The sequence below is a fragment of the Eurosta solidaginis genome, chromosome 4, assembly GCF_040869045.1.
Source record: "Eurosta solidaginis isolate ZX-2024a chromosome 4, ASM4086904v1, whole genome shotgun sequence".
In the NCBI taxonomy this organism is placed as follows: domain Eukaryota; kingdom Metazoa; phylum Arthropoda; class Insecta; order Diptera; family Tephritidae; genus Eurosta; species Eurosta solidaginis.
In genome coordinates this window covers 239,722,222-239,748,711 of record NC_090322.1, presented here as the reverse complement: position 1 = coordinate 239,748,711, position 26,490 = coordinate 239,722,222, and the positions used below count along the sequence as shown (strand labels likewise).

Below are 26,490 nucleotides of genomic sequence, written 5' to 3'. Positions count from 1 at the left end.
GTTTTTTTTTATTTAATTTAGTTTTTTTAAATTAAGTTCATTTATTTTAATTTAACTTCATTTAATTTAATAAAAAATTGGGTTGTTTTGTTTCCTTTTGCTATGTTTCATTTAATAAAATTTTTTTTTCAATTTTGTTTTATTTTTTACTGTATTAACTTTTATTTTCCGAGCGAAACCTCTTTAATATGTTCAACAAAATCGTGAGTGTCACAAAAGCTTATAAAAATGAAGAGAATATTTACCCAATGAAAAAAATAAAAATCATATAAAAACAATACTAAAAAAAATACTGCGGATGACACAATTTTCTTATTCTCTTTTTACCTTGAATACCAGCTTAATGTAAGATTAATTTGTTCTTTTAATGTTTTTCAATGAGTTTATGTAGGTTTTACATTCAAAGTTGACTGAGAGATGGCATAAACCAATTTAAAAGCATTTCATTTGCACCTACTGTATTAAGACGTACACACCTTACTGTTGGCATAAAATTTTTATATTTACTCCTATACACACGTATTTACATACAATTGTATACACCTTTCTTAAGTCATTAATTTGATGAAGATGTGATTATTTGTGGCAACTGTCATCTGATATTCCATTAATCACACACAAGGTGTTGACACACCCTAATACTGTATAGAATTGATTTGAATGGATTTCGAATTATTACAGAAAGGCTAATAGGAATGCGAAAGAAATTGTTTTAAAGCATGCAATTTAAATTTTTTTATTAATTTTAGTTTGTTTTTGATTTTGTAAGTTGACGTCATATTGGCTTGAATATCATTCAAACAATTTTGGCCGTCCCTTTTTAGCGATAACCGACGACGTATCGATCATACATTAGCATCACGGGTGAAAATCTGCGGCAGAACTTTTTTTCGAACATTCCAAGATCGGCTCATCTTCCTCATTAGCGTCATTGATTTCCGGTAATAAGTCAGAACACGAAGGCCGAGAGACTTATAGAGGGTATTCTTTCGGCCTTTATTTTGCAATGTATTATTACTTGTCGGCAAGAGTTATGGTATTCGTTTTGTCAAAGGGTAAGGTAGCAGCACTCTGTCAATCCAGATTTAAGTGGAGGCTAAAATGGAGTAAACATACATACAAATGGCTTGAGGTGTAAAACGGCCATAAGCTTGCCGTACCAACAGCGGGGAGCGATGAGGTGAGATGGCCTGACGTACCATACGACGAAAGGAGTAGGTAAGGGTTGACGGTATCGCAGATTATTCCTACAAATGGCTTGAGGTGTAAAACGGCCATAAGCTTGCCGTACCAACAGCGGGGAGCGATGAGGTGAGATGGCCTGACATACCATACGACGAAAGGAGTAGGTAAGGGTTGACGGTATCGCAGATTATTCCTACGGTGGTGTGATCGGTGATCGGCAACAGTTAAGCAAACGACCACGAGCAATGTCGGTTAACTGAGGTGGTCCAGAAGCGTAGATATAATGGGGAGAAACGGATGGCTTCAGCGGTGCGGTCAACGGGGAGTATGGCTACGGCAACAGCTGGGCGTCTGGTGTGAAAGCTGGAAACAGCAAATGCAATGCGGAGTGATCCACAGTGGCAGGAAGTGATGCAGCGTGTTCCAGTAGCAGAGTCGGTAGAATTAAATTATTGGAGTTAATGCAGCGAGAGTGAAAGTTTATCTTTGCGATAAGCGCTGCTTCAGAGGTGTCCATCGGCGGTCGATACTTCCCTCCAGGGGGTTATCAGCTACAACGATACCAGGGAGACTATCTTAGAAAAAACTGGCTCGCGTATACCACCGCCAGTGGGTACAAAATGGAAGTGAAGGAAATTGTTACCACTAAAGACCATATTTCGAATCGGCGAGTTCGTTCAATGCAGAAAACTACACTAAAATCAAATCAAATTTACAAAGTGGTCATTTTTGGACCGGCCATTGACGTTCCGCTGAACAGTTGGTTTCACGTTTTAAGTGAAAGCTTGTTTTCAGTATAATGAAAGTCGGAAAGGTGTCAAGTTAATCTGTCGAAGTGATACAATTTCTTCTAAATTGCCCTGGGTATTCCCGATATGTTTTTTAAAGCGTTATGGTACAAAAAACAAACGCACTGTGAGTTTTGCCTTCTTTGGATTAAAGAAAGAAGCAAAAAAGGGGGGCTTGCGTTAAGTGAGAACAAGACGAAGTACTTGCTGTCATTCAAGAAAAATCCGCGCGTTCGTGTCTTGGCAGCCACGTCACTATTGGCGGATATAAATTCGAGGCTGTCAAGGATTTCGTCTATTTGGGAGCGAGCATTAAAAGCAAAAACAATATCAGCTTATAAATCAAACGAAGAATAACACTTTCTTGGTCTCTCGATGAACAAAAATCACGCTCTACAAGTCGCTCATCATACCTGCCCTTATATATGGCTTGGAATCATGGACGGTGTCGAAAGAAGATGAGATGGCTCGTGGAGTGTGAGAGAGAAGAAAAAGTTCTCCGAAAGATTTATGGTCCTGTCCGTGATTCCGACGGCGAGTATCGAAGGAGGTATAGTGATAATTTCGAAATTTTTATTTGGAGTTATTTAAATTTTTTCGAGCAGTTTTGTAGCCCAATCAATTTCAATTTTAGTTACAAAAATTATAGTAGTATTTTTTTTAAATATTAAAATCACAAGTAATAAAGTCTAAGTTCGGGTGAAACCGAATAATAACCAGCTTTGCACTTGAAACGTTGTTTTTGGTGGAATATCAGTCAAAGGTAGTTAAATACCATAGAGTAACTGTAAACTTTGTTAAGGTTAGACCTTTAGGAAAAGTGGGCGTTTAAAGACCACTATTTTGATTATCTTCACTCAATCTATATAATTTGGCAAGGATAGTGTCTCTGCCAAATTTCAATGTGATATCTTTAACGGCTTTTGATTTATGGCTTGTTAAACCTCCTAATTTTTTTCCTTTTAAAGTGAGTGGTGCTACGCCAATATTCCAAAATTTTTTTTCTGGAATTTATGTTTTGCTTCATAAACCAATCCACTTACCAAATTTCATTAGCTTGGCTGTATTCGTTTTTAAGTTATCTCATTTTTTAAATTTTTCTAAATTTTCGATATCGAAAAAGTGGTTATCGCTCTATTTAGCTCATTTTCAATACCAATCTGTTCTATAAGTTATCGTGTTAACGGACGGACGGACATGGATTAAACAAATTTTTTTTCGATACTGATGATTTTGATATGTGGAAGTCTGTATCTATCTCGATTCTTTAAACCCCTACAAGGAACCGTTATACAATCAAAGTTATAATACCCTGTGTACAAGTACAGCTGGATTTAAAAATAAAAACAAAATAAAAAAATTTTAAGCACTTCCTTTATATAAAGGAACAAAAATCAGCGAAAAATTTTTGCTTATATAAATACATATTCTTGCTAAACTTTGATTTTTAAATTTTGACTTAGAAATTGCAAAAATATTTATGAGAAGTAAAAATATACATTACTTGGTTTGCAAAGTTGGTAGGAAAGGAGATATTATTAGTCAATCAATTACGCTCCACCTTTATATTTTTACTTCTCATAAATATTTTTGCAATTTCTATGTCAAAATTTAAAAATCAAAGTTTAGCAAGAATATGTATTTATATAAGGAGACATTTTTCGCTGATTTTTGTCCATTTATATAAAGGAAATGCTTAAAATTTTTTTATTTTATTTTTATTTTCTCCTTTCCTTACAATTTCTCTGTGTCCTAACCTATCTGTTAAGTTTTACGCTTGTAGCTCAAGGAGAACTTACATAAAAATCAATCCCATAATTCCATCCGTTCCATCTGATTTTTCTAAATATCTCAGTCGGTGCGTCCCCTAGCAAAATTTTTTGTATTGTGTCATCGACTGTCATCGACCTCTCAATTAAACTCTGAATTTTTAGCCTCTAGGTCATCGAGAAGCTACTTAAAACCCGGTTGCAAATTTCCAAATTATTATCTAATTTTTTCGATCTGTGCGCCACCTAACGGAGTTGTTTTCTTCTCTTGTTCCTTTGTCACGGTGTCTTAACCTGTCTCTGAGGTTTCATGTTTGTTGATCAATGAGAAGTTACTTTAAAATTTAAAATCGATCTCAGAACACCAAAGTTCCAAATTCTTATCTAAATATTTCGATCCGTGCGCCACCTAACGGAATTTTCTTCTCCTTTTCTCAATTTTTCCCGGCGTCTTATCCTATCTGTCAAGATTTACAGTTGTAGCTCAATGAGAACTTACCTAAAAATCAATTCCAAAATTTCCTACGTTTCGTACGATTTTTCTAAATATCTCATCCCGTGCGCCCCCTAGCGAATCTCTTCGTACCGTGTCATCCATCGGCTGTCAGCGACCTCTGAATTAAGTTTGAAATTTCAAGTCTCTAGCTCATCGAGAAGTTACTTAAAGGCTGGTTTGAAAATTTTCAAATTCTTATCTAATTATTTCGATCCGTGCGCCACCTAACGGATTTTTTTCCTTTTGTTGCATTGTTACGGTGTTCTAACCTTTGTGTAAAGTTTCACGTTTGTAGCTCAATGAGAAGTTCCTTAAAAATCGATTGCAAGATTTGTATGAAAAGCGGACAAACATTCAACCGACCTAATATAAAGGAAGTAAAAAGAATTTGTTGGACGAAATTTGATAAAATTTTCCAGTGTTATTTTTCCGTGTGCTGCGGTATATGATTACCTAGACATTCGTTCTACGCCTACAACCTTTTAGTAAGCATATTTCTTTAAATGTTTACCATCAGCTTGTAAACCAACAAATTTAAATACAATTAAAGTTGTCATTATATAATAATGTTGCCAGATTGTGTGAAAATAATGAGACTGCTGTTGCGGTTGCTGTTCGAGTTGGCAATATAACGACAGTAATGCATTTGGCGGCTGTCAGATTGTAAAAAAAAAATATATACAGAGATAAATTAAACAAAAATTAACAATCACACTTAACAATATTAAAAAAAAAAAAAAAAAAAAATAAAGCCACACCAGCAAATGAATGCGAAAGATGTGTAAAATATTTTAATAACAGAAAAATATTTATGTATAATTATATTTACATCTATGTACATATGTATGTGTATGTGTGTGGTACTAACTACTTATAATTATAATTGCAAATGTGCGATTGTTGTTCCCGTAGTCATTGTTGTAATTGTAATTGCTGTTAAATAAATATAGCGGCAAACGCCAAACTACAAAATGCACAAAAAATAACAAACAAAATATATATTCTGCGAAAAATTTGAAAACTATTCAACCACAAACAGCAAAGGAAAAACGCCAAACTTTCAAACGAAAATTAATTTCAGCGAAACACTCAAATAAAACAATGAATATTTATAAAACAAAATATAAAAAAGGTAGCACTAGAAAAAAAAAATTCAAAACACAAGCGCGTGTCAAACGACTTATACGTCAAGCAAATAATGAATAACAAAAAAAAAATAATAATAATAATTGCTACTTGTACTAACGGCAATAACGCCTAAGCTGTTAAAAAAATTATGTATGCGAACCATCAGCAAAAAAAAAAATACTAAAAATTAAAAACATTTGTAGATTTACTACCAAAACATAAAATGCAACAAGTGCTTAAAAATAAAACTTAACACGCAAGCCTAGCCCCACTTCTACGAAAAATATCGCAACAATGAATAAAATGGGAATCGAAGCAAATACCGAACATTTTTAGATTTGAGGAGATAATTTAAAAAATATTTATAAATTACAGAAAACATTTTTTTCACGCCTATAAACATACGCGATTAGGCTAAAAAAAAAATAGGAAGAAAGTCATTACAAAATCAACCACAACCAATTTGCTTGAATTTACAACTCACGTCTTTAATGGGTTTAGAAACAATCATCATACCGACGTTATATACACTGATTTCAGCAAAGCATTCGACAATGTACGCCACTCATTACTTGTTTATAAACTCGAATTGCTTGGTTTTCAACCCGGCCTAACTCGCTGGATCTCCTCCTATCTTTGCGGTAGAACTCAAAGAGTCATTTTTAAAAACATTTGTTCGAAAGTCATCGATGTTCCCTCCGGTGTGCCTCAGGGCAGCCATCTCGGTCCTATTCTGTTTTTGATCTTTATAAACGATGTTTCCACAACTATAAAATATTCTAAAATTTTAATGTATGCCGACGACGTAAAACTTTTTAAGTCATACGCGTCGGTTGAAGAACGTTCTGTACTCCAGGGGGACTTAAATCGTTTAGTTACTTGGTGTAATGCGAATTTTATGCCTCTCAACATAGAAAAATGTAAATCCATGTGTTTTTCACGTGGGAACATACAGCCAGCTTCCTACACAATTAATGGCCAAACTCTGGAAAGTGTTGATGTTTTTGTCGACTTGGGAGTTACAATAAATTGCAAACTTAATTTCAACCCTCATATTAATGCCACAGTCAATAAAGCGAGAGGAGTTTTAGCATTTGTGAAAAGATGGGCAAAAGAGTTTAGTGATCCTTACGTTACAAAAACACTTTTTACATCATTGGTGAGGCCGATATTAGAATATGGATCGATAATTTGGAATCCGCGTTATCAAGTTCATGTGGATAGACTAGAATCAATTCAAAAACAGTTTTTACTTTTCGCCTTGAGAAATCTTCAATGGGACTCTCCGTATAATCTTCCTCCTTACACTAATCGATTAAAACTAATAAATCTTCCTACCCTTGCAAGTCGTAGAGAAATGCTAGGTGTACTATTTATGGCTAGACTTTTAAATGGATCGATTTCAACCCATTTCTTTTGAACGAAGTAAACTTGAATGTTCCATGCCGAGTTTCAAGGCATTATAAACCTATAATTCTTAAACAATGCAGAAGCAATTTCCAACTACACGAACCTTTTCTATATTTGTGTGAAGATTATAACTCTAACTCGAGAATAATTGATGTTTCGGACTCTCTCTTTGCCATAAAAAAGACGGTTCTATCTTTTCTTAATAATTAAAAAATTATATTTGTACTTTTAATCTATTGTATTTTGTGAATCTTTATTTCTCAGCTGATGAGTTTCTCTGTAGCTGAGCGGTTTTGGATCTCGCCGCTTAAGAAGCCACTGCCTCTCAAAGACTCGGTAACAAAAAAAATTAGAAATAACACATAAATAAGAATTAGGATAAAAAAAAAAAAAACACAAAAACAGGATTAGCCTGGTTTCATCGGACCACTTGAGGGCAGTGCCCTCCCACAACGTCCGAGAAAAAAAAAAGCAATGTGTATAGTTTATATATATGGTTTTTTGCGCGCAGCTGGCAAAGGGAATGGGATTGCAGAAAATGCCAATTGATTTTATTAAAGGACATTTTTCTAAATTTCACTTCTTCATCAGCTATCATACTGGCCTCTATCTACTTAGCCATTTGAATGCCTTACTTTTGCCATTCGGTTGCTGCTCTTTTTATACACATTCCTTTGGTAAATTTTTTTAAATACAAACTTTGAGGAATATTTTTAGGCGTGTTCAACAGGACTGAATGAGTAAACTTCAAAGTGAGTGCTGAGTGAGAGTTGGGACGTGTCGCATGATGGCTTTGGATGACTTTTTTTTTAAACGCACCCCTACGCCCCTTTTTATACCCAGCTGAGCAGAACTTACAGAGTATATTAATTTTGTTCGCATAACGGTACCCCGTAACGGCAGGAACTAATCGAGATAGATATAGACTTCTATATATCGAAAAGATCTGGACGAAAAAAGAAATTCATTTAGCCATGTCCGTCCGTGCGTCTGCCCGTAAACACGATAACTTGAGTAAATTTTTAAGTATCTTTATGAAATTTGGTATGTGAGTTCCTGGGCACTCATCTCAGATCGCTACTTAAAATGAACGAAATCGGACCATAACCACGCCCACTTTTTCTATATCGAAAATTTCGAAAAACCGAAAAAGTCCGATAATTTATTACCAAAGACGGATAAATTGAAGGTGGGTTGACCTTATGACTCAGAATAGAAAATTAGTAAAATTTTGGACAATGGGCATGGCACCGCCCAATTTTAAAAGAAGGTAATTTATAAGTTTTGCAAGCTGTAATTTGGCAGCTGAGTATGGAATGTTCGGTTACACCCGAACTTAGCCTTCCTTACTTGTTACTTCTATTATTTAATAGTCTTTTTGAAATTTTTATTTTTAAATCGTTATAAATTTAAATCTTTTTAAACTAGACGAATACTGTTTAGTTTCAATTTATATAGATCGAGCTCGAAGGAATTTTGATAAAATAAGCATTTCCAGTATTATCCGACCATTTCGGAATTATTTTTTGTGTAATTTTAAGACCATTTGTGTAAAACTTGGGGCTCTTTTTTCGGATCAATTTGGTAGTTAATTTTACTTCTTTTTGTGATCATTTCGTAAACGCTGTTTACGGAATCGATTCGGTATTGCATGCAGCACCATTTCGGAGTCACATGTGAAACATTTCGGGATTTTTTCGTGAGCAATTTGAGACTGTTCGGAATTATTTTGCTATTGCAGTTGGGATCATATCGGCACTATTTCTAATTTCGTGATTGCTTTAGGATTAATTGGAGATAAATCTGAGCCTATTTCCGCAGCATCTTCGGATTGTTATGGAGATTGTATTGGAAATATTTCTGTGTATTTAACGTATTCCTTTTAGAACTTATTCAGAATTGTTTTGGGAATTATTGTTTTCGATAACATTTGCTGATTATTTTCGGGACAGTCTCGGGTTTCAGAGACTTTTACCAAAAATATTTTAGGATTATTTAAAGGATCATCTCAGAATTGTTTCGGAACTATCCCCGGATTATGTCGGGATTGTTTGCATTAACATTGCTAGAATATTACTTGGAGCTAGTTTTAAAACCCAACCAAGTTTTAAGCGTGACTATTTCAGTTAACTGTCATCATCTTGATAAAATGTGTCGGATCCCATGTTAGACCAATATACTGTACTGCTATAGATGGATGTAAAGAGACAACATATAAGATCAGACTTGGTCAAATAATTTGTTCAGCAACAGCAACAGCTTCTCAAACACAAATATTACTATAATTGTACTGATCCCAAAAAATTTATGAATGTATGTATGTATGTGAATATACACTAAAATTAACAAAAAAAAAAATGCCATTAACAGAGCTGAGCAGCGCAATTTCACAGTTCCGCTTGGTTGCGTAAAAATGCTCTTGACCAGAAATTGCGATGCCAGTGGGTAAAATTCCAGAGAACATCAATGACAGTGCAAATAATTTTGTTAATATGCATAATTTACTTGAGCAAATATTAAATGTTCGTATGAGGAGAAATCAAAATAATTAGAAGTTAATTTTTGCACGATCAAAAGAAATTGACATTAAAAGTCTTTTAAGGTAACTGGGCTCCAACGGGCATTAATTATTTTTAAATTGAAAGGTATAGTTTGTGGGGTTGTACCAAAGTTAGTACCTCCCAACTTTCAGTGGTATATTTGACGTTAGTTCCGCCCAGATGTTTTTATCCATTTAGAGTTCCACACCGTTGAATGAAGTTATTATTGTTATTTTTATCGAATATTTGGCATAATTTTTATCGACCATTTCTAATTCCAGGGTGGGTAGTCCTACCCACCATGCCCACAACTTTCGCCGGCTCTGCTTCCAAAAAATTGTAAAAATTCAATGCAAATTTTGAGAGACCTATAACTTGCACTTTGTTAGACTAAAATTATTACTACAATACTGCCTACCTAAAAAAATTCAGAAAACTCTAAATAAAAAATTTTAAATTCTCTCGAATTTATGTATGTTTGTTTAATGGTGTGTTCAGTTTATACTTATATTTAAGAATTCATGAACTTAACACCGGCTTATAATAATTGAATTTCAATTATTATGTTTTCTAAGAGAAACTGAAAAGAAAGAAACATTTACTGGCATATTGCGATGGACCATTTCGAAAACCGCCAACGTAATCATCATCAGGCAATTTTGTAATGTTATCAAAGGTTTCACCGGGATTCGAACCGTGAATCACATGGTGAAACTGCAGTAGCCTTTAACCACTAGGCCATCCTGCTGGTATTTGCTTTCATGCTTAATTCAGTTTTTCTCATTTCAACACTAACAACACAATTGACACATTTTGTCTCTATATTGATTTGTGTGCCATGTAGATTTGTTTTTGTAAAGTTCTTCTTCGTTGCGAATTAGAAGCTTTGTAACCTCGGGCTCAGCTGTACATATTTATGTATTTTTCTTTAATGGTGTGTTCAGTTTATACTTATATTTAAGAATTCATGAACTTAACACCGGCTTATAATAATTGAATTTCAATTATTATGTTTTCTAAGAGAAACTGAAAAGAAAGAAACATTTACTGGCATATTGCGATGGACCATTTCGAAAACCGCCAACGTAATCATCATCAGGCAATTTTGTAATGTTATCAAAGGTTTCACCGGGATTCGAACCGTGGTTTCAGTTTCTCTTAGAAAACATAATAATAGAAATTCAATTATTATAAGCCGGTGTTAAGCTCATGAATTCTCTCGAATTTTCAATTTTTTTGAGATTGTTTATTTAATAATTTGGGAGAAATTTAAACAACGTGACATCAGGATGGACAAGGCGACAGCTGTTTCGATTATACCTTGTAAATCTCTTCAAAGCCTTTTCTCCCGGGAGTGGGATTTGAACCCGCACTCCTACGATGGTTGAAGTGTTACAAACGCATTCAGCTACGTCATGCCTTAGTTGTTGTAAACCTTATCACAGTTGCCTTCTTTTGCATATTTTCCTTATGCTCTGGACATACTTTGTATGCCATCATGTGGTAAAGTTATGCGTTGGTAAGGCGGTTTCAAAGAAACTTTTGAGATTGGTTGACATAGTTTGCAGTTACAAAATACATGTAAGTATTTTCTCAAATCATCTGTCTACAGAAGTATCAAAGGTCAATTTCTGTTTTGCCATGGTTTCACCAATTCGATCATTCAAAACAGGAATCTGCTCCGGTCTTGTAACCTGGTAGATTTTTCGGGCATTAGCCAACACCTGAAGCCTGTCGCACTCTTGTCATTCTGCCTCATGCCTATTTCTTTTAATGAGGTGTCCGTCTGCCCTCTTATCTTCACGATAAAGCGCCCATATATCGGACGTTGGCCTAGGCACCAGTGGGTTTTTCGAGCTAGCTGGAAACTATGGGCATCAGCAGCACCACTACATAGTGAGTGAGAAATTAGTGCTCCCTCTGATGTGTTCCACCGCCAAGTCGAAGATTACGCAGTTATGAAAGACGAGTGGAGTAATCATCAGATCTTCTGTTCTGTGAGCAGGTTATCGACAGGTCACTGCGTGCATTTATTTCGTCCCAGGGAAGCGTGTATGTATGTGGCTTGGCTGCCACAATTCTGCGTTGATATTAAAAACAGATAGCGTGCGCATTTTCAAGATTCTTGTGCTCTGCTTACTGTCAATCACGACGAGATCGACTTAGTTTCGTGCTCTGCGATCAGTAAACAAGTAGATTGGCATATTTTTTTAAGCCAAATCCTGGTAGAGTAGGTGTCGCTATTCCCGTCGTTCGCATCATCCTTTGTAGAAAATGACGTTTCAATGCTCATGCATTGCCTGTGATAGACGTCGCAAGTTCCTCTTTATCACGAGGACATCAATCAATCGGGAAACTATACCATTTGCTGCAAGAGTCGTGCTCTTCAACCATAGTTAGTAAAACGTTTGGATGATCGTCATCAGAAAAATTATCTCATTTCTCATGGTGGTCCTTTGCTGGAAACAGATCCGGTACGTTATGCTAGCAAGTATCATTATTTTACTAGCCCGACCGATCTTGGGAACGATTAACATGACCACGTTGCACCTTCCACCACCGCCCTCACCTCCCAGTTCCGTGATATGTATGATACATTCATATGTGTAGCAGGATTCACTTCGGGTAAATGAGGTTTACAATTTGGTTGGGAAAGCTGTGAAGCTATAAAGCTTTGTAGTGTGTATCCCGTAAAGTGGTTCCTCTACGACTAGTTTCATATTTGGAATGCTTTCTTTCCGAAAAGGAGACCAAGGATCCATCTATTGTAAAAATAAATTGTATTTGTTGTGAGATTTTTTTGAAATGTATTGTAACGAATTTAGGGGAATTCCGCTTATTCCAACCTTCTGCTAACGTTCGAATCGCTAAACTGTTGAATAAATAATTCCAATATTCAATAAGGCAAAATGGTCTTTATTATACTACTTTGAGAGTACTTCACTCTTTTACTTACTGACTACTCAGCTTGTGCTGCTTTTATACTCTCTGCCAAATTTCTAGACGTTTCTTCTTCTAGAACCCTGCACCTGGTCACCAGCCATACGCGCGTGTATTTGTAGTGTGTAACCATATGCGTGGGTATATTTGAGTACTAGTTCGGCTGATGATGACATGCGTTTGTGAGTATCTCTCTGCTGCTTGAATGTTTGTGTGTACATGATGATTAATGTGTTTATGTAGCTTGCTTTAAGGTTTTTGTTGTTGTGCATTTATTTAAAAAAAAAAAAAAAATAAATGTAAGGCGCGATAACCTCCGAAGAGATCTAAGGCCGAGCTTCTCTTCCAATTTGCGTCGTGCTCCTCTTGATTTTCCCTACAAATTGGCCGGACGGGACCTACATGTTTTATGCCGACTCCGAACGGCATCTGCAAAGCAGATGAGTTTTCACTGAGAGCTTTTCATGGCAGAAATACACCCGGAGTGCTTGCCAAACACTGCCGAGGGGCGACCCCGCTTAGAAAAATTTTCTTCTAATTGAAAAATCTTATTTCTAAAATTTTTATGTTGCTTTGCCCGGGAGTTGAACCCAGGGCATACGGTGTGATAGGCAGAGCACGCTACCATCACACCACGGTGGCCGCCTTTATTTAGTGATATGAATATTCTTCACAGTGTTATACATGTAGGTAGCTCTTCGAATAGATAAATATTGGAGTTACTTTTTTTCCGGAAAATGCACCGTCTGGAGAAAGTGAGAGACAAGTGGAATGGAAAAGATAGTGGGGAGTAAGTGGGAGAATAAGACGGATTTATGAAATTAGTTTATCTGCGACAGCAACGCGTCGCGTAAAAGCCAGCACCAAATAATAAAAAAATGTTACGTATACGCACCGGTACCCGTCTTTTAAGGTGGTACGCAGGGATGCACCTTAACGTTAAGCTAATCGTTTATCAAAAAATTTCCACCGTTTCCGTTGAAACACTTCGAAATATTATCGATAAAGAAATTATCAAGATAAATTGTATCTCGTTTTTAACCGAAACGAAAAGCTTTCGTTAACGTTAAAAACGTTAACAAAAACGTGATATTTTATGTTTGAATTGTGCTGGCAATGCTATAGCCATGGTGAAGCCGCAAGGTGGTAACAGCGAGCGGACATACACACACAAACTCCATGTAATTTGTTTGTGTAGTTCGTTGGTAGAAATGTCAAAAATACTCTGAGAAATGTTCGTACTGTCAAAATTCATGAGAAAAGTTGCAATCAGCTTGGCTAATGCTTTTAACTTTAATGACTCCGCCATCAATCAGCTTTGCCAGCATAGTTTGAAATTAATAATCAACATAAACGATTTGATTTCGTTTTGATATGGCAGAAAACGAAACAAAATCATTGCGTCAATTTGACGTTCTTAACGTTTATAAACGAAACGAAATGACTTTGTTTCGTTTATTAACGTTAATTATCGTAACGAAATGATATCGGTTCGTTGGTTAAGCATGCCTGGTGGTACGGATATGTCTGCGTGAAATAAGGTAGATTTTTAATAAAGCAACGTGCTTATTGAAAACTAAGTCGTAGATCTTGCGAACCTTGCTGAACGGAATAGCCTTAGGCTGTTCACTACAAATAAAGGAAGATTATTGTGAAGGCCAATTATTTAATTATTTTGTTATTAATTTCGCTTGCATTTTATAGATGAATTCCCAAAGCTTTAATTACCAAACCTCATAAGCTCATTTGCAATTTCATGCCACACATTCATCGAACGTCAGTCGTAGTAAATCGTTTTTGGTCGCGCTATTACCCTGTCAATGCCTTTTTCAAGCATTTAAATGGACATTAAATTTTATTAATGCCAAGATAAAAAGTAAAATTCGATGCCATAAATTTGGAATAAAGTTTTTGTAAACGACTTCCTAGAATTTTTGCTAACAAACGATACTCGCATGAGCACAAATTAAATACAATTGCGTGACACATAAATATTTATTTAAAAGAATACATATTAACAAAAGTACGTACATATATGTACATTAGGGTGGCATTTATAAATTACATAGTTGATTGTTTCTGGTATCATCCCTTCAGGCGCTAATACTTAGGTCGAAAATATCATATATAACTTTAGGTCTCGATTGGAAATAGTTAAAGGGTGCCGCAAAGTTAACATTGCTCTATGAAGAGTCAAAAATTTAAAATTGATTTTTTTGAATTATAACACTCAAAATCCACAGTACTGTGGCGAATGTTGACATCACTAGGCTGTTAGTAAATAATCACGCAACATAAAAAACATGAAGCAAGCCACACTTGTATACATGAATACATCAGTCATCATTTATACACATACATACAAGGCAACGAAGAGATATTTCACACACATACATGTGGTCATCAGCCGAAGTTGTTACTTACACATACACACGCATATCTGTAGCTCAATTACCAAGTAGGAGATACAGCGGTTCTAGAAGGCGAAGCGTCTAAACTTTAGTAGAAATATGCGAATGAAGCAACGGAGTGTATAAAAGCAGCACATAAGTGTTATTGTTAAGTACTTTCAAAGTAGTCTAATAAAGACCATTTTGCATTATTGAATATTGGAGTTATTTATTCAAGGGGTTTCCAGCGCAATATATAGCTTCTCCAACTCAATTGCCAACCGCACCTACACGTTGCGAATCCTATTTTTTTTAACAGGCGAGCCTCTGGCGACCCAAGTTCCTCATATATCTAGGGGTGGAAGGGCGGTATGGCTTAGAAAGTTTCACCAACGGGCTATTACATTAAAGGTGCTTGGTACCGGAACGTACCGGATCTGCATCTGGCAAAGGACCATCAACATCGATAACACTCCCCAAGTGTTCGTATTGCTACAACAACAATAAGAACCATAATTTATTGATTATTGAGTGATATTTTGCTTTTGAAATTACCGTTTGAAGAGGTGGGACTGGAAAAAATGAGAAATTTAATATATATATGAGGACCACCCTAATGTACGTATGTACTTACAGTATACATATTAACAATTCAGTTGTACTCACCTATCGCTCTGATAGATTTCCACGGATGAATTCAACTCTGCCAATTGTTCCTTCAATAATTGCAAATTCGAGTTAACAAAACTCAATTCTAAAGCGACTGTGTCGCGTAGCTTGCGATTTGTTGTGGCCTAAAATTGAAAAAGCATACAAAATGCCACAGGATTAGTGAATAGGTCGGGTTAATGTGCATTTAGAGGCATGTGTTTAGCTATGTATTTGTTTTCTTACTTTAAAAAGGTTTTCAGCACCGGCGCGCAGTCGCAATTCTTTATTGATTTCTTGATTTAGTTTGCAACGGCGACTTTGTAATTTGCCACGGCATGTGGCCGCACGTGGATCGGAGCCCTGGACAAAAGAGAAAAAGGAAAAAAAAATTAGTCAGTAAGTATTATATCTTAGAGTGAAATACTTGGCAAAATTTTTGTTATTTTATGCGTGTACGAGTACGAATTTGTATTCGAGCAATTATTTATTTGTTTATATAGTACTTTGAAATACCGCGGCTATGAGTCATATTTTACTATTTGTTTTTGTTTTCTTAGACAATAGATAAGTCATAATATAAACAAAACATAAACAGTTTAAACAGGCAGAATACGCAATTCAAGTTTACTTAATCTTTTTATGACTATCACTTTTAATATTTTGAATTTCAATTTCGTATTTGTTTTTTATTTTATTTCAAATAGGAGCTGAACCCTGGTCGCTGCGCAAGTCAAAGTTGTGGCCTCGTAACAGTGAACTTTTTCATATAGATGCGTTCAACGCAACGTTAAGGCCCCGTCACATAAACAGTTTTTCATATAGATGCGTTTTACTCAATCTTATGCATTGTGAGTAGATTGCACGTATTTTTATGGAGAACGGTAGATTGAGCGACACTGGCGCCATCTGCCCGAAGTTTGTTGCAAGCAAAGCATAAGAAGAAGAATTTGACATTTGCTTTGGCTAAGGGTGCTGGCACACTTTGTAAGTGAAATTATTTTTCCCACTCGTTGGTAATTTTTCTAATATTTTTCGCAATTAAAAACTGCAATATAACAAATGAATACGACACAAAATATGTTAGCAAATATTTTTGTTGTATCTTGTTTATAACAGTGCTTCATGAAATTTTGTATGTGAATGAGCAAGGCGAATTAAACTTGAATCGCCAAGTCTGGAGTTGCTTCATATTTATAAACGCAACATTTTGGTTGCTTGTGGCGATGTTACTGGAATGCATAAGCTTGTGTTAAATGCATCTATATGAAAATTTTCCTTTTGCGCCGTATTATTTTTTTATGAGTTTAAAAATAAATAAAAAAATGTTAGGCACGATAACCTCCGAATAGATTTTAGGCTGAGCTTCTCTTTCAATTTGCATCGTACTCCTATTAAATTTTCCCTAAGATTGGCGGGGCGGGGACCTACATGCTTTATGCCGACTACGAACAGCATCTGCAAGGCAGATGAGTTTTCACTGAGAACTTTTCATGGCAGAAATACACTCGGAATGTCGAGGAGCGACCTCGCTTAGAAAAATTTGCTTCTAATTGAAAGAAACTTGTTTCTAAAATTTGATGTTCTTTGATGATCTTCGGTGTGGTAGGCGGAGCACGCTACCATTACACCACGTTGACCAAAGTGAAAAATATTATAATGAATAAAATGAATGTTAAACTTTTCATGTACCGCCTACAATGAAAGAAAAAGACTGGTAAAATCAACCGAAATACGGGTCAATTCAACCGAAATGTCTGTAAATTTTTATGCAATGCAACAAGCTGTTGAATCAACTGCGCAAAAATCGTTGATTCGTAATTGACCGTTTTAGTAGTCAAATGAACAAAAAAAGTTGTTGCGACAGCTTTGTACGAAAGTGCCTATGTTGCGGAATTTGCAAGGTAGATGAGTTTTCACTGTGATATTTTCATGGCAGAAATACACTCGGAGCGCTTGCCGAACAGTGCCGAGGGGCGATCCCGCTTAGAAGATTTTCTTCTAATTTAAAAACCTCATTTCTAAAATGTTTATGTTGCTTTGCCCGGGGTGTGAACCCAGGGTCTTCGGTGTGGTAGGCGGAGCACTCTACCATCACACCACGGCGGCCGCCATATACATACGTAAATATGTGCATACATATAGTACACAGCATACATAAGTACAAAGTAGAGAGCGCAGTGAGCGTAAAATTCTCTTTGAAATTTGCTCATGTATTGACTGTTGATCGATGTTGAAATGACCAGTGAGATCAGGTGTGTTAACAAAAAAATCAGTTAGATTGATTAGGAATCTGTTAATTTTACAGAATTTTGTTAACTTAAGAGCGACAATTTCTCTTCTGTTGAAATGACTAAACTAATTTGTTCGCTCGGCAAAGAACTCGGTCGAATTAACCGTAATTCGATCAATTTCACCGAATCTCCGTTAAGTCAAGAACAACAGAACCGATTTGTTGAGTTTACTAGCACCATTTCTTTCAGTGTATGGTTTCCGGAATATTGACTTAAGTAGATAACGGCACTTTTTTTGCAGAACTTTGCAAAAAATATTCGTACGACCTTGCAAATCCGTTCGTCAGCTTTCCTTAATGATCTGTGTTAGTCTTTCGCGCAAACAAGTGAAACGTGTTAATCTTCTAAGCGAGAAACTGAAACGTGTTAGTCTTCCACTGGAGTTAGTTTTCAACACGAACAACGAATCGGGTTAGTCTTTCATGGGAGTTGATACGTCTTAGTAATTTTAATGGGATCGACGACATGAAATATAAATATTCTCCCTTATTCATAAAAATAATAAAATTCATATGGAAACGTCGGTTTAAAAAGCTTTATAAACCCTTTTTTTTGTAATGAATATGGGGGTTTATATTTAACTCTTGGCAGGATCAGATCGCAAGAATATTACTTGTGTAAGTGGTACGTTCTTTGAGTGTTGTATATTTGGTCTAGAAAACGTGGAATATTTTCTCCGCTTACTACGCTTCCTAGACTAAGAGAATTGTCCTTTAAACTTTTTGTTGTATACAGGGATTTACATGGCTTCAAAAACTATTTTGATTTATAAAGATGTCAAATTGGGGTGGTCGGTTTTTTTTTTAATTAGTCCAGCGAGAGATATTTTGGCGAAGGTCTTCCATCGAAATAAGTCTTGTGATTCCGATGGAAAAGGAGTATGCGTCTTTTTAAAGCGAGTCTGCGAGCGAGTGTCAACGAAATAATGTATATACTTATTCACTGGCTTAATAGTAGAATAAACAAAAGGTTTTGAGGTTATGCTCTACAAAAGCTAACTTTAGCGTAGAACCCAGAGTATGGAAACTGACCATACCCTAAGTAGAAATGTGACAATCCAAAATAATTCTTGGCATGCATAGGAAAAAGGTGAATGACTTGCCGATACCTTAATACGTTATGCCATTTAAATGCCGACATTTTTTCGATTATGAGTAACCTTAAACGTCAGGTTGCAACGGGGAATGCAACGGGGAATGTTGGAAAAGTTGTTTCAAAAAAACTCCAATTCCAATACTTATAAATAAAAAAAAATTGTGATAGTAAAGGTATTGGCAATGAAAAAACAAAAAACAATTTATAACATTCAACTAATACAATTACAATCAGAAAAATACCCAAATTCGTCGGGTAGGAGTCACTTCAACTGACTGACGAATGTCATCGCATGCAAATGTGAAGCAAAGAATAGTGTCGACACTGAAGAACAAATAGCAACAGCGACACTAACACTAACAACAAAATCACCAATACTTGAACAAAAGTGGAAAAGCAATAAACAACAATTCAGCAAAAAAAAAGTAAGATAAAACATAAAAAACGAGTACAGCTGGGTATAAAAATAACTACACAGTGACCAGTGTTCTTTAATATGTAGAACAATAACAATAAAGTACCAGTAAATGTACCACGTAAACGTATGTACATTAGACTGGGTCGATTTATTAACCGATATCGCGCCACCTTTTTTCGACTTTGATTTTTAAGGATTTTTTCATGACCTAACTACTAAAAAATTTTCATTTGATTGTAAAATGTTCATGTATACCCTGTCCGACCCAAAAGTGTCCGCTAAAAACGTTGTCGATAACAGTTTTTGAAGAATATTTTTGTTTGTTTTTTAAACTGTTATCGCCAACGTTTAAAGATTTTAGTAGGTCATGAAACAAAACCTTAAAATTCAAAGTCGAAAAAAAGTAAAAAAAAAAAAATTTATTTCGTATGCTCGAAAATTATATATATATTTTGGGCATTTGTAGTGGAGCTTTTTTTCCTGAGCACAAATCCTATCGAAAAATCGATGGCGCGATATCGGTTAACTTTCGTCCATACAAATCGACCTACCCTAATGTACATACATCAGTGGTGGATCCAGAATTTTGGGAAGGGGTGGTCCAAATATTTGTCTTGTAATTTCGGGGACATCTTTTATGCACAGTTCCTCAAAACTTCGTTTTTTTTTTAAATAAGGCCGGGTGGCCTTTTTTCCTTGTTTTTAAAATAAAATATTTGTTGGTATTGGCAATAAGAATTGCAGTTGAAAAATCAAGACCTGGGAAAAGCTACAAAATTGGCTGATGATGCTTTAAATTAATTCGAGGAAAAGCGGCAAAATGCTGACTCGTGCTTTCGTTTTATCTTTGAGAAAGTTGTTGAAATGTATTCCAAGTACAACATTGAAATCACAAAGCCGTGTTCATGCAATCGTCGAAAAAACTGCTACAATAGTGGGCCTCAAGGAATTAGGGTTACTATAGAATCACATTTTATGTGCCAATTCTCAACATCTACTTTTGTCACCTTCAAAGGCTCTACGAAAAGCAAAAATAAATTTTCCAACGCTTTTGCCATGAAATGCACCGAACTCTAGAACTTTTATGAAGAATTACTGGATTGTTTCGAAAGCTATTTCATCTCTGTAGTCAAAATGTTGAGGCAACGTATTCACTGAATATGCTGTCGGTAAATTTTCTTAAAATCAAGGACCTATTATTTGCGCTTTTTTTAATTTTTTTTTTTTTAAATCTCGAATTTAATTTTTCTTCTCAAGTTGCAAAGATAAATGCGTGTGGAAAAATAACTTTTTGTATTCCGACGGGGCGAATGGGTTCGGAACCGAACCCCCGGTGAATCCGCCTCTGTCATACATACATGTGTATGTAATTCAAATTGAGAGGTCTAACCGAGCATTCGAAAATTTATTGCCCGGACTTACTTAGTACATGTAAATAACTATGGATTTATTTTGTTTATAATTTTGTTTTTCATTTATGGTGGCTTGGGGCTTGTTTACAATTGGCGGCAAAACACAAAAAACCTTGGTAAAAAAATACAAAAAAAGTTGTTGACACTGAATGTGTAAATATTTTTTAACGTACAGTTTACCAAGTGCCGAATAGGGTTGGGTTCAACAGCACTACCTAGTACTCTATGAGAATATTGCTCGTTAGATAGCGCTACAGTAGTAATATTTCTATAAATAGTATTATCGATTTATAATCATAATAACAATAATAATTGCTTTACTTAGGCGCGATATATATAGAAGATTAAGACTGAGCTTCTCTTTCTGCTTGTGGAGTTTTACCTACGAATTCGCGGAAGGTCCGCTTTTTGTCGCCTCCAAACGGTATTTTCTAGGACAGATGAATTTTGCTGCGAAACTGCTTAGGCTGCAATACACTGGAAGAACTTGCCGAACAGCGATCCCGTTTTGGAAAAATTTTCTAACTGCTTGGCAGGGCGTATCGAACATTGATATATTAAGCCCAATTAAGAAGCGACTGGCGTAGCCAGGTAGCGAGGAAAAGGGAGAAGAAGGTTAAAAATAGATGGAAAAAGAGAGGGAAGCAAAAGGGAATAGCGGGAATGAATGGAAAAGCTAGAGGGATGAAGAAAACTTGCGAAAGGGAGATAAGAGAAATGAGAACAAGGAGGAGAGCTGTTGGGGAAAGAAATAGCGGGAAGGAAGGTAGAAAGTTTAGAGGGGCAGCAGAGTAAGGAAGAGAGGAGAGGAGAGCAGGAAATATAATAAGGGAAAGGGAAATATATGGGGAAAATGGTGAAAAGAAAGGGTGAAAAAAAGGAATGATATATTAGGAGGAATATTGCTTGAAAGGAAACAATGAGAGAAAACCGAGAGCAAGAAAAATGGAAATGATTTTGAAAAGAAAAAAGATTAAGTATTAGAAGAGGAATCAAACAAAAAAAACAAAAATAGAGTGCGAAAAAGATAAACAGAAAGGGAATGAAAGAGGAGAAAGGGAGCAAGCGGTAGCAGGTAGCCGGAAACCGGAGACAGAAACGCTCAAAATAACACGAAGATAAATAGAGCAGGAAGGGAAATGTAAAGTAAAAGGAAACAAGTAAAGACGGGACTGTCTTCGACTGTGCCGAAGACATCATACCTTTCATGAATGGGGCTGAACAATAATCTTATCCCATTCGTAATCTCCAAATAATGCGCTGTATAAAATAAGAAATATATAGTAAACAGATGTAAACGATTTTAAGATAAATATAAAAAAATGGCAAAAAAACCCCTTATCTGAACGATCGGTTGTATGGGATATATATTATATATAGCTCCGATCGAAATGATTTTTACAGGAAATCTTCTGTGATATATTAGAATAAATATCACCAAGTTTAACGTTTTTATATTCGAAATTAAGGGAGAAATTGCCAAAAATCTTTCTATCTGAACGCTCGGTTGTATGGGATATATACTATATATAGCTCCGATCAAACAGATTTTTTCAGAAAATCTTCTATGATATATTAGAATAAATATCACCATGTTTAAGATTTTTATATTGGAAATTAAGGGAGAAATTCCCAAAAATCTTTCTATCTGAACGATCGGTTGTATGGGATATATACTATATATAGCTCCGATCAAAGTGATTTTTTCAGGATGTCTTCTATGATATATTAGAATATATATCACCGAGTTTCACGTTTATACTTTCTAAATTGCGGCAGGAATGACCAAAATCGTCTTATCTGAACGATCGGTTGTATGGGAGATATATGTTATAGTGGTCCGATCCTACCGGATCCGACAAATGTCTAATATAATAAAAAAATACATCCTTGTGCCAAATTTCATTGAGATATCTCAATTTTGAGGGACTAGTTTGCGTTCAAACAGACAGACGGACGGACAGACGGACATGGCTATATCAACTCAGTTCGTCGCCCTGATCAATTCGGTGTACTAAATGCTGAGTCTATCTTCTATATTTCTCAACGTTACAAACATCGGACCAATATACCATTTCATGTTCATGAAAGGTACAAAAGGTGGACGTGGAAATATGGACACACTTAAAAATATAGAGAGAGAAAGAAAGGGAGTGAGTGAAACAAAATTGAGGCAAGGGAGGGAAAAAATGAAATAAAGCGGGAGAAACAGGACGAAGTGTTAAAGATAAGGGTGAAAAAATAGAAAAGGGAAAAATGGAATTGAGGGCAGGAGTAAAACTATTGAGAAAACTATGAGCAGGAAAGGCGTGAGTTGAAGCGCGGGGCTGTAAAGTGTCGAAGATTATGTGTAGGTCTTACAACCTTAGACTAACAAAGTTGCTTCTATCATTAAAGAGAAAGGACTGTAGACTCATGACGGGTATTCTGGCTGGACACTGCCTTCTGGCGTCACATGCCTTTAAATTAGGCTTGGTCAGTGATAGCAGATGTAGGAAGTGCGGGCTGGAGGAGGAAACGATCGAGCACGTTCTGTGCTCGTACCCTGCGCTTGCCAGGTTAAGACTCCAGCTATTAGGAGTGATACAGCTGTCAGATCTAGAAGTAGCAAGTGGTTTAACTCCTAGGAAGCTTCTAGTATTTGCCAAGAGGACGGAGTTATTTTATAACATAGGTCCTGGTCTTTGATAGGGTTTTTCAGTTTGGTCGTTAAACAAACTTCTGGTAATACTTCGGACTCAATCAGTCTATGTGAGGTCCTCATGGACCAGCCAGTTCAACCTAACCTAACCTATGCTGCTAGCTACTACTAGATGGCGCAATAAGCTGCTAGTGAAGGTGTTTGCAAAGCTGACTGGCAATGTTCCTGTGACGTGAGTTGTGGTTGGGTAACGGCTATTTCTTCAAAGATGTCGCTGCGATTTATTGTGATATTTCAGTCGCTGTGATAAAAACATAGGTATATGAAATATTGGCAATTCCGAGGTACATATTTCTTGGTCTCACCCGGAATAAGCAAAACTCAAATTATTTTGAAATTGAAATTTCTTTGTGTACTCAGACAAAACTCGCCTTTTTCAGTTTGCTGACTTAAAAAACCATAATGTAAATACAAAGATGTAAAAGAGCCTAGATATTGACCTAGGTGCTTGAAAATTTCACAGTAAACCAAAACGCTGATGACCAAATGCGATTAAGAAATGGGAAAATGTAAACCGAACAGCTATAGAAAAAGGCAAACGAACAATAAGAACAAAAGAAAGCGAGGCCAAGTGTTGTTGTCGTTATGCACGGCGCAGTTGCGCCACAGTGCAGTGGTGTCACTGTTTTGAATAAAGTTGGCGGTGACAGCGTTCATAGTCGAGGTCTTCTTCATGCTTACCAACTACTACGTGCTTACCGCAAATGTCACGTACCCCAGAACAGACTGTATTATTATTGTTGTAAGACACATTGTTACGGACGCCAACGCCAATACGATGATGGCCAACATAATCAAAAACAACACTGACATACAGTAAACATAGAGTGCTATCAACGCCATTATTGGGCTCCCGCCGTCCGACTACGCTTTGTTTGTAGGTATGGTGCTGTCAATGCACTCACCCTACACAACGCAAACACAATGGATTGCGGTGACCGAGAACCCCACAAAGTTGGCTTTGGCTGGACGGTTGATCGGCATGTCTGTCGAGCATTGTCGCTTGGTGGGACAACGTTGTTCATGCATTGTACTGCTTTTTATGTGACTATTTTTGTTGCAACTAAAGAGTTCTTGGCTATGCTTTTGTCTATTCCTTTTTGAAGTTTCATTTGTTTATTTGAGCCACAGCGCACACAAGCACAAAGCTTGACTTTTAAAGTTGTTCAGATGAAAGTGTGATCGATGCCAACGAAATGAAGGGAAACATTTTATGTGATATCTTGTTGGTTTTGTTTAGAATGGGACCGTAGGTAGGAGCGCGTAATTTTTATTACGCCACCAACAACGTGAAGTAAATATGTAAATTCAGGCACACACATATGTAGATAGTAGTTTGTTTGGCTGCATGGGTACATCCCCACCAAAAAATTGTGCGAATTGGATCATGCGACTTATAATTTAAAGCTGAAGCTAGGGACGTCATGAAGCTTTGATTGAAGTGCAGCTTAGATTTCCGTGGGGAAAGAAAAGCTGTATTATTTTCCTAAAACCCACAAGTCTCTGGGCCGGATGACTTAATTTATGGGCAACTTCAAAGATATTTGGGGACTCGCTGTAATAAAAGGTTCTCATTGAAAAATCATCTGCCTTGTAGCTGCCGTTCGAGTCGGTAGGTCCCGTCCCATTAGTTCGTCGAAAAATTAAAAAAATAGCTCGGATAAGATGTTTTTCTCGGAGGTATATCGCGACAAGTTATTATCATTATTGTCTAAGGTCCCGCTATGACCTCAAGTCCTAAAATATTGTAACGAATTTAGGGAAATTCCGCTTATTTTATACCTTCTGCTAACGTTCGAATCACTAAATTATCGAATAAATAACTCCAATATTCAGTAATGCAAAATGGTCTTTATTAGACTACTTTGATAGTACTTCACAATAACTCTTATACTTCACAACTAATTGCGTGTTTAAATCAAACTGGTTCGTCATTCCTCAGCTTGCGCTGCTTTCATACTCTCTGTTGCCTTGTCCGCATATTTCTCCAAAGGTCTAGACGTTCCACCTTCTAGAATCTCCTACTTGGTTACCAGCTATAAGCGTGTGTATGTGTGAGAACTAACTTCGGCTGATGATTACATGTGTGTGCGTGAGTTATTCTTCCACAGCGTAGTAAAGAGAGCGTCGGCTCATAGAAAGATGAGAAATGGGGCGGGAACGTTTTGCTTCTGGACTTAGGGTTAGGTGCTTCCAAGTAGTGGCCAATGTTGATGATCTGGCAAACCGTGTGTATAGGAAATTTCTAAATACAATAGCGGACATTTAACAAGATTACCTGGATGCCGATCAATAAAGACGTCACATAGACTGAATATGACCATAGTGTTACCAGAATTTGTTTGAGAATCAAACGGAAGAACCCCAATTAGGCGCCAGGACATACGTTATAGAATAACTCCATCCTCTTGGCAAATACTAGCAGTTTTCTAAGACCCAGCTTAATTGCTGATATAGATAATACAAAAATGAATATTGTCATTACGATTGCTGAGTGGAATATCATCGTATTTCAGCTGCCATTTCGATTACGCCCTAACTGAGAATAAATTCAGTATGCTTTGACGTGAGGTGGTGAAGATGGGGTGATAGTTTACTTAGCAGTTGATTTATAACAGCACGTTAACAATTCATCACTGTATTTATAAACATACGAACATTTTCATTAGTTATATCTGTATATACACCTGGAATTCGTAAGCTTCCACAATCGGGCCCAAATGATACTACCGCACAAAGTTCTCCTCTCACAACGCCTGGTGCTCCAGAATCGCCAAAACATGCATCACTTCCTTCAAGTCCAGCACAAATCATTGTTTCTGTTAAAGGTGTTGATTCCGCCTCGAAAATATGCACAACATCTGGCGTCGCTACTATGGGCACGTCAGCAGTTCTGAGTTCAGGTACAACATCGCGTTTGTTTGCAACTATTGAACCCCATCCACTAATTTTGATTGATGTCTTTGATATTAATTTAGTACTGCAAAGTGGAATTATGTCCACTTTCGTATCCGGGATGAAGGGTGCACACACTTTAAGAGCACCTATATCCATATTTCTTGTTTTGGCATCAAAACCACGTGCAATATATTTCTTCGTCACTTGGCGGGACTGTCCAGTTTCGCGTAATCTATTAGTTACACCAGCTGTAACCATGAATGATGTTTCCTTTCTGCCGAACAGGCAATGCGAAGCTGTAATTACTATTTCCATACTGACTAATGAACCAGCGCATTCATGGATTCCGGTATAATATAGTGCTACTATATATGGGGT

The 26,490-nt window shown here is 36.4% G+C and overlaps 1 protein-coding gene across 8 annotated transcripts in view; it reads right to left on the bottom strand.

Moving 5' to 3' along the window:
• Rhp (rhophilin) overlaps positions 1–26,490 on the bottom strand; it is a 275,760-nt gene that overhangs the window by 18,196 nt on the left and 231,074 nt on the right. For all 8 annotated transcript variants that reach the window (XM_067785250.1, XM_067785246.1, XM_067785251.1 and 5 more), the window contains 2 exons: positions 15,541–15,657; positions 15,313–15,440 (listed from right to left, as the gene is read on the bottom strand). In XM_067785250.1, coding sequence (XP_067641351.1) covers positions 15,313–15,440; positions 15,541–15,657 — 245 coding nt within the window. The remainder of the gene's footprint in view (positions 1–15,312; positions 15,441–15,540; positions 15,658–26,490) is intronic.